The sequence below is a fragment of the Cyprinodon tularosa genome, unplaced genomic scaffold (genome assembly GCF_016077235.1).
Source record: "Cyprinodon tularosa strain WSP-4 unplaced genomic scaffold, ASM1607723v1 ctg270, whole genome shotgun sequence".
In the NCBI taxonomy this organism is placed as follows: Eukaryota; Metazoa; Chordata; class Actinopteri; order Cyprinodontiformes; family Cyprinodontidae; genus Cyprinodon; species Cyprinodon tularosa.
In genome coordinates, this window is record NW_024038975.1 from 512,435 (window position 1) to 522,032 (window position 9,598).

A 9,598-nucleotide genomic window follows, 5' to 3' on the forward strand; every position below is an offset into this window, starting at 1 on the left:
CTCAACAGTGCTGTCTCAGTGCTATGAAAAGGTTTGACGCCAGATTGGAACTTCTCATATATATAATTTTTCCACTTCCTCTCAGCATGCTGGCATAAGCACCTGAGAGTGCGTGTGAAGTCATCAAGCCACAGTTCAGAAAGTGCTTTAGTGAACTTTGTTCTAAAAGGTGCAACAGAATCAAGAATATCCGCACATACCGAAATAAAATAGCTTAAAAGATCTTCAGAGTTAAAAGCATGACAATCATCTAGAATGTCAGGAAGATCACCACGAACAACAGCATCATTAAACCTTAATGTTTATTTTACAATGGAATGCAAGAAGCTTATTAGCAAATGGACAGGAATTCTATAAACTAAGAAGTAAGTAAACATGATATAAATGGTACAATCAAACAAAAAATAACATAAATCAAAGCCAAAGTGAAAACTTGAACAGAACCCAAAACCCAGAGCAGCAGATGATGACAGTTATTTAATAGTCACAATCTTGAAGAAGTATTAGAATGGCTTATTTTAGACTGAGCAAATACGTCAAACAATGCTTTATAAAGTAAATGATCTTTTTCTGCTAGTCTAGAATTCATTAGCTGTTTTAAATGACTAAACCTCTAATTAACCATTAACTCAAGATTAGTTCAAACTTTGGGGAACATCAGAGTGAAACTCAATGTAACGTATAATGTATTCATGATAAACTGACTTATGATTCTTTTGACTAATATGATATCTATTGGTTCTGTTTGGTGACTAATCACGGTATACTAATTTAGTTTTGAGTTGAATTATTAAAAAGTGTAAGTATGTGTTTATAGGAGTAGAATTTCTTCCATCCCTGGTGTAAAGCATGTAATAGAGGCTAACTGACTGGGTTGAAATAATTAAATAATTTGAAATTAATTATAATAGATTCTGACTGAAAAATAAATATTTTTTTTAAGTCTCCATTAGCTGTAACGAGTACAGCTACTGTTACTGTAGTAAATTTGCTGCTCACAGAACATTTCTGTATTATGATCAGAACAATAACACAGATCAAACAGCCTTAGGCTGAGTTTACTAAGGGGAATGTTATATCTTCCTGTTTTCATCCTTCTCATTGCCTGCTCTAAACTGCTTGAGTTGTAAATGAGCACAACTGCAACACATAATGTGATATAATTCCAACATCTTTATTTATATGTATTCATCCAACATCTTTTATTTGTTAAAAAGAAAATCCGGGAAAAATAATCACGTAGTTTTGTAGAAACAGCGACAGTAAATCTTTCAGATACCCAAAAATCAATTTTAGGATCAATTAAATGTATTTTATTTCCTATTTCGTTGTGGAATGCACAGATTTAAGATGATTATTTATAAAACCAAAAGCCATAACAAAGATATTTAGTAGTGGATTGAAATCAAAGAGGAAATTGTTGCATTTCTAAAATATAGAGTTAAATCATACATTTTTATTTAATTCATTAATAAATCAAAACCTCAGAAAAATTGTAAATTAAACTAATATTTCATCAAACTAACTAAGAAATTAAAGTTAGGAATTTCTTTTCAGGGAGAGCCCAATCTGGTTGTTTTTTATTCCATTGCAACAACAGCTGGGGCACGTGAAACTTTACCAATTCTGCTAATTTCTTTGGTCATAAACTCCATCTTAATGGACCCTTTAGCCTCAGAATTTAGATCTGTCGCTGTGGCTGTTATCTCAGAGGCTCCAAAGCTGATATCCAGCCTGACTGTACGATTCTTGCCACCAGTGGTATCAGGCATGTCAACAATGAATGAACCAGCTTCCTCCACTCCCCAGTCATCTGTATACATTACATCTCTTCTTTCTGTTTGATAAAATCTCATGCTCATTCTTTCCTGGTCTGATCGTATTGGACTAAAGAAGCACTCTCTGGTTTCATTCCAATTCACATCTTCTCCTTCGGTCACCAGTACCTTGAAAATATCCCGACAATAGTCAGACCCCTCTTCTGTGAATTTCTTCTCTGCTTTGTGTTTTTTCGCATTAAAGGTGCAACACACAGATATGCCGTATGTGAAGGCACTTTTCCTAGAAGCTAACACCTCTGGATTTCTTCCAAACTGCACTGCCCCATTCACAATGGCCTCTTGGGCCCTGAGAGGACACAGAACTTTGCACTGGTCACCAAACTGATCAGTGATGTGCTGACGTAGGATTTGGCTCTGAGCGTAGCCCCCCACCAACAGAATGAACTCAATGCTAAAATCTTGCTTGAGGATTTCTCTGAGACTCTCTGCGATACCCTGCAGACTCTCCTCAAACAAAGACCTCAGTTTGTCTCTGGAGATTCTGATAGATCCATCATCCCAGGACACACCTTCCACACCCTCAAAGAACTCTTCTATAGCTTTCTTTTTCTGAGCCAGTGTTCCCAGATTAAACTGGCAGGTGATCTGAACGTCTTCATCTACCTGTTTTAGACGGGTAAAATCATACATCATTTTCTGAACCTCACTGGGATAATTTTCTTCATATTCATCCCAGACTCCATCACTGAATATTTCTCTGAGAAACTCTTTGAACTTTCTGTCCACATTTTGTCCTCCCAGATCATTTCCAGAGGCCTTGTGTAGCTCCTTCAGAGCTCCTCCTCCTAGAACTTCATGAACAGTGATGTCGATGGTTCCTCCTGAAACAAAAACATACAGAAAGTTTTTATTATTCTGTTAACCCAAAAAGGTCAATAAACCTCTCCTTAAAATGATTTATTAAATGTGGATATAGTACGATTACTCATTTGGTTATAAGGGGTTTGAACCCCGTAAGATGAGAGTAGTCTGAATAGAGTTACAAACCGTACCTCCACAGTCAACAACAATGTACTGGGTCCCTGGAGTCTGATCCAGTGAGCTTCTGTTGTGGTTCTGTGTGATAAAACCATCAGAGGGAAGCTTCTTACACCAGACTGAGGCTGCTTCTGGTTCCAGAGCAATCACCAGTTTGTGCTCTCTTCCTTCTGTCACAATACCTGCCTGGAAGAGGAATTAAATGAATCACAACTACTGATAATTCATTTTAATAGCTTTTTATGAAACAGGATGTCACCTCAGTTGCAGCTTCTCTCATGAATTGCTTGGCTGAAGGATCCCAGATGGCAGGAACAGTGAGCACCCAGGTGAAATCAGAGGCCAGGAACTTCACCCCTGTGTTACTGCCGATGGTACTCAGAGCATCTTCCTTCAGGAATCTCAGGGATTCTGTGAAAACCTTCAGTGCTGTCATTTCCTTTCCGTTGGCTGCTTTAATGGTCACATCCCTGGTCAGTTCCTAGAGATATTTGATAACATGTCCATTTTAACGTCACAGATACAACTTGTTCCCAACAGCTTCACATAAAATATATTTAGGATTCTGTCTAGTTTGGGAAATATGTTCCAATCTGATCATTAAATTCTAAGCCTGTGCAGACAAAAGAAGAAACTCTGCCCTGCAAACTGGCTTTAATCTGCACCACATACTAAGAACATAGATAAACTTTAAAAATACAGACATACTGTTCATACTTACTCTTCCATAGAGGGCCATCTTGAAGTTTTCAAAGAAGTACTGCTTCTTTGCTTCTTCTCCATGCACATTGATATATGCTGCTTTGGCTTCATAACCAAACTTCATAAATTCACCATGTTCATCAAACAGGATGCTGGTTGGAGTTTTCGGAGTGTCCAGTCCTTCTTCTTGACCCCATTTTTTCAGAATGGGCTCGATTTCTTTTTCTTTGGGGGTCACGCTATAAGCATAGCCACTGTATGCAGTGCCAAAGTCTATGGCAATGATGTAGCCGTCACCCATTTTAAAATTGCTCAAACTTAACAGGGAGAAATCAAAAGTCTGAGTGTTGGTGAGTTCAAGAAGCATTTATCCACTATGTTCTTGGAGGCTCCGCCCCCCTGGGTTAATATAACCTTCCAATAACCTACCTCTAAACATCTCAATTTGAAAACAACAAATGTTAAATATAAAATAAACTATGTATGAAGTTTTATTTGCTTATCTTTGGGGTTTAAACCCTTGCACTCCATTGCCTAAACAGAGGTAAATAAAATAAAATACAGTTACATTTGAAATTTTACTTGTTAGAATATTGTAAAACTAGAGATAGGGAGGAAACATTATTATTTTTTTTTTTGCTGAGGCTAAGAACACATTATAGGGAAGTATCCTGGTTTAGATTTGTGAAAAGTTTTATGAAAGGTCATTGTTGTCTCCTGAAATTATTAAAATTCTCTTAATGAAATTAGATTTTGTAAACATCTCCACAAACTTATTTTAAAAGTAATATTTAATACATACTTTCAGCTCATATAAGTTCCTGTTTAAATGCTTCAGTAACTGTAACATGCATATCGAGGTAAAGCCAGCTGAACTTAATCCTTAGATTTTTCTTTCGTTTTTTTTTTCAATACAGTTAACACATGTATCCATTTATCACTGAAACTGATCAAAACTGATATAAACTGCCTGCACTGCTTATGTTGATGTTCCCGATTCCTCTCCACACAATGCAGGGGTTGGTTGTTATTCAGATGTCAGTTGACCAGCAGTTCAGCACCAGCTGGAAGCCCTTTTTTCACTCACTTCAGGCCCTGCTGTAGGCCACAGTTACCTGATCTACATGCTGCATCCTAAGCTTTTAGCAGCAGCTTCTTTAGCTGTCCACCCATGGCCTCTGGTTAGGAAAAACCCTGATGTCTTCACACAAAGGACAGTATCAGTGAATCAGTGAACATCAATAAGATATTTATCTTGGGAATAGCAGATAAACATTAGTTTTTCATTGTTCTTGTATTGTTGCAACATTTCAGTAAGGAAGGCGGATATAGCTGATGCCGGATCTGAGATAGGATCTTATCTACCTGCTGAGGACCAACTGCTGGTTTTCAGTAGAAATTCCTGACCTCTGCATGGTTAAGTTTGAAATGGAAATGGAAATGGAAAGAAATCCAATGGACCATACAAGTTGCTAAGTATCAGTGCATTCATCACAATTAAGTCTCTAATCTTCTAATCTCTTATCTTCTTCTTCGTGAGTACATTAACAAAATGCATCCATGTATGTTTCTGTTTCGTTTAAATATTTGATACGGTGCGTTTGAGCTATAGCATGCTAAACATTTAAGTCAGGGACCCTAAAAATAAATAAACAAAAAGAAAAATAAAGAGCAAAAACAGTCTCTGATTAATACGTTTGATTAAATGAAGAGCAATTAAAAAAGAGAAAGTAAGAAGTTAAATATTTTAAGAAAATATATAGGCTTTGTCTTTCATGTTTACTTAAAGCTGATAAATAGTTGGGAAGTTATTTGGACCTCTGGTCCATATGGAAAACGTTATGGCGCTTATTCCAAGAAACTTAAAAAATAAACCACCAGACTTTGCACTCCATTTTGGGAAAAACAAAGTCCAGTGTTTTTTTTTACTTTTTTGGAACGATTGATGATCTGAATGAATGAGAATCTTCACCTGCATTAAGGCGCTTTGTACCGAAAATATATATTACAAGCTGGATGATCCAAAGGGTTGGTAGACCTGTTGTACTGCTGGCATGATGCGTCTAGATTTATATGATACTTTCAATGCCCCTACAATAGCATATCTGACACAATGTCACAATGTTTATTTTTATTACTGGTATGGCCTAGCCAGTGTGGCCTAGTCTCCAAACCTAAACCCAATAGAGAATCTTTGGAGGGAGCTCAAACTCTGTGTTTCTGAGTGATGGCACAGACACCTGACTGATCTTGAGAAGATCTGTGTGGAGGAGTGGGCCAAAATCCCTCATACAGTGTGTACAAAACTGGTGAAAAACTACAGGAAACGTATGTCCTCTGGAATTGCAAACAAAGGCTACTGGACAACTATTAACAGAGATTTTTACCAGGTGTTCAAATATCTATTTTCAGCTGCATCATACAAATAAATAGTTAAAAAAATCATACATTGTGAATTTTGGATTTTATTTCTCTTTTTAGATTATGTATCTCACAGTTGACATGCACCTAATTTCAGAGAGGGGGAGAACTTGCAAAATAGCAGGGTGTTAAAATACTTATTTTTCTAAGTGCAGATGGAAGATGAATCGCAGGATCAATAGAACCACATAATTAAAATTAGCTATGTATGTGTTTTACTCTAATGCCCTACAAATCTCAATTCATCATCTCACTATGGAGAAGGATTTCACACTTTCTGTCCAAACCTTAAAGATAATGTTAAATAACTTCATATGTGTTGTGCAAGTTTACCAGAGGATTAAGAATATATAAAATAACTAGAACTGGAAGTTATTGTTAATTAATAGGTCATTCAAATCAAGGGTAAAACTTACAGAAAGAGAATGGGATAGCTAAGCTAGCCCCAGGTGGTCTGGTTTGGGTGGTTCCAGCTGTAAAAAAGGAAATGTCCTGTACGAGCTCCAACACGGCCTCTACAATGTGGCCAGTGTGAGGCAGCTGAAGCTCTTAAAACCCTCAGCAATTGAATCAGAAAGCTATTTTCAAATAAAACACAAACACAACTGTCTACTCTACCTAGTTCATGCAAGCAGAGCACTTCTTAGGCATCTGACAGATAAGTGGAAGGATGGATGTTACTGTTTGGGCTTGGTGGAGTTTAAGGCCCCATCCACACGAAGTAAAAACGAACACGAAACGCTAATATTTTCCAGAACGTTTGTCGTAAAGACGGAGACGTAAAATAAATGTGTTCGTCCACACGAATGCATGAAAACGCTGCAAAATGTATGCCAGGCCTGTAATTGGCGCTGTCGTGCCAAAGCAAAAATAGGCGATGAAATGTTGGGCATACGCACTAATATTTATACATGGTTGCCCTGCGGGTCCATTTTCGTGGTTCAGTCAAATTCAGGTGCTGAACTATGTGGTCGATATTGCTCTGTTCTTCCTGGAGATATTCCAGAAGAAGAAGATTCCGTGGTAAGCCCGACAGCAGGGTGAGTAGCATCGGCGTCGCCAGACCCCATTTACTGGGGCACGTGCCCCAGTATAAATGAGCTGTGCCCCAGTATAAATCTCATGAATATTTGCAACAGTATTACATTTTTTTAATGCATCAATTTAGATAATTCCAATGGAAGGAGACGTATATTTCTACTCAAATGCGCAGCAAGTGTGTTGGTAACTCCAAATTGAGGATGTATTAGCGCCCCCACATCACTGCATGAACTGCAGGTAAATTAACACGCTGCTCTCAACTGAGTTGGATGGGACACTGTGCGGCCACGACGCTTTTTTAGTTCTGGTAACGTTTCTTACCTGTCAATTTTATTATTTTCCCAGTGAAACCACATGATTTATAGGCTACTGACTGAAAATTACTGCATTGGTTTGTAGATGGATATCAGGAAATTCCTCACACGAAGCAGAGACAGGGAAGCAGTAAAACAAGATGAGAGAGAGGGAGGTAAGGTCCCGTAATGAATTAGTGATTTAAGCTAAGCAGTTACATTAGGGACGTTATAAGCAATATGATAGATATTTTCATAATTATAAATTTACGTTTTTTTAATGTTTACTGTAGAGAATGAGAATGAAGGGGCTGGAGTAGGAAAGGGAGGAGGAGGCGAGACTGACAGCTAGGCAAGAGACAGGTGAAGGACAGGAGAGACAGGACCATGAAGGTGATGAGGGAGCAACAACCAGCGTCCACAAACAAGAAGGGGACATTAGTGACTTAGGGGGAAAGCATGATGGTCCTAAACAAGTTAAGTTGTCCCACCATCCCCAGCACAAATTTGGAGTAAAAAAACGTTAATTTAATTCAAAATGGTTTGAAAGCTTTTCCTGGTTAAAAAAGAAAGCCTTGTCATCAAGGATATGCATTGTGTTTTCAACTTGCTTGATAACATCATGTTCCCAACACTAACGCAGGTCATCCAGATCTCCTCACCATCCCAGTCTACAGCTGTAGTTGTGAAAGGTCATTCAGTGTGTTGAGAAGGATCCACACTTGGCTGAGGTGCACAATGGGACAAGACAGGCTCCATCATCTTGCTATTTTATCAGTTGAAAAGGAAGAACTTTCTAAGCTGAGTCACAGTCTAGTGATTGACCACTTTGCAAAAATGATAAATAGGAGGTAAACTTTAATGCTCAAAAAATAAAAGGAAAACTTAGCTCAGGATGAGTTAAAATTTCCCTCGAACTAAAACTCTGTAACCTAGGAATTAATGATTACTTCAGAATGTGTATAAGGAAACTTTTTATTTGTCAAAGTTGTTGATGTTTTATTTTTTATAGCTGCAATGTTGAAAATGTTCATGTTTGTTAAAACAAATATGCTCTTATACTCATTAATATCTCAACTGGTAATTTTGGTAGGAATGTATCAGGGTTGGGCAGTGTGCTTGTCTGTATTTATGTATGGAAGGAGGGGCATATGCACTAGGGGGCCAGTGCCCCAGTAAAGCTTTGTGCCTAGCAACGCCCCTGGTGAGTAGCATGAGCAGCAACCATTCAACACAGTACGGCGCCATTGTTGTTGTGATACTGTGTCGCGCATGCATGTTTAGAGGCGACGCTATGACGCATGCGTGAAAAAAAAAAAAATGCGGTTAGAGCTTAAAGATGGAAACGCGAAAACAGCGTTTAAAAATCTTCCCACTCTGAAGGCTGAATAAAAAAAAGATCGTTTACAGACTCCCGAAACGCAGGCTTCGTATGGATGAGAGGCTGGTTTGGTGAAAAATTTGTGCGTTTAGGCCAGGGTTCGGCTTCATGAGGACGGGGCCTAAGGCCTTTGCCTTGGTTCGGTTCTAACAGCTCCCCGTCAAACAGCATTTGGGCCACGCAGTTGCTCCTTAGGAGGTTTGATTTAGGTTATCAGAGCTGGATTAACTCTCTCTGTGCTGCAGCAGGCGGTTTCAGGAAAAATTTTGTTCAACTCGGTTTGAATTGGAGGGAACAAAAACTGCCACTACAATTTGCTCTTTCTGAATCATAGGAAATGTGGTCTGACTTGGTCCAGCGAGCACAGGCCTCTCCAGAAGGATTTGGTCCCTACTTAGCATAGCTTTCAGTTGAGAAGTTCTCCAGACGAGCCTTACATGGCCAAGGGGTCACCGGCAACAGGAAGTTGAAGTGAAATAATTTGTTTTAAAAACTCTGCTGGAGGGGAGTGCCTTCAGAACAGAACAGTTCTTGCCAGATTGCTGACATTTGATCACAACATATGTATAGAAAGTTGATGTTTTCCTGATTTCTATTTTTTTTTAAACAGTGTCTTGTCTGGCGATGTGGTAATAACAATAATCGTCTCGATGCCAAAAAAGGGCCCAACAGATTTTGCTTTCACAAGTGGAACAGTACAGCTATCGCCATAGAGTTCTGTTTCATTTACGCATATAAATATCTTTATTATGATTTTGCAGGGAGTATTACATATTATCTGGACACTGCAATGTAATGTAAGCAGAACAGGTAAGGAAAAACTGGAAAAAAGGAGAAAATATGAAAGAAATAGGAGATAAAATTGAGATAACGATAAAAGGTCTACACTCTGCTTCATCACCTGCAAAGAAACGTAAAAAGAAGAACACAACCAACGGATA

At 38.4% G+C, this 9,598-nt stretch overlaps 1 protein-coding gene across 1 annotated transcript; it reads right to left on the reverse strand.

Annotated features, from left to right (window-relative positions):
* Positions 1-1,493: 1,493 nt before the first annotated feature.
* LOC119786339 (heat shock 70 kDa protein 12A-like) lies at positions 1,494-3,822 on the reverse strand. The gene is made up of 4 exons (XM_038289625.1): positions 3,541-3,822; positions 3,079-3,300; positions 2,834-3,005; positions 1,494-2,662 (listed from the first exon to the last, which is right to left on the reverse strand). The coding sequence occupies exons 1-4, from the start codon at positions 3,820-3,822 to the stop codon at positions 1,581-1,583; spliced, it is 1,758 nt and encodes a 585-aa protein (XP_038145553.1). The 3' UTR covers positions 1,494-1,580.
* Positions 3,823-9,598: the final 5,776 nt, after the last annotated feature.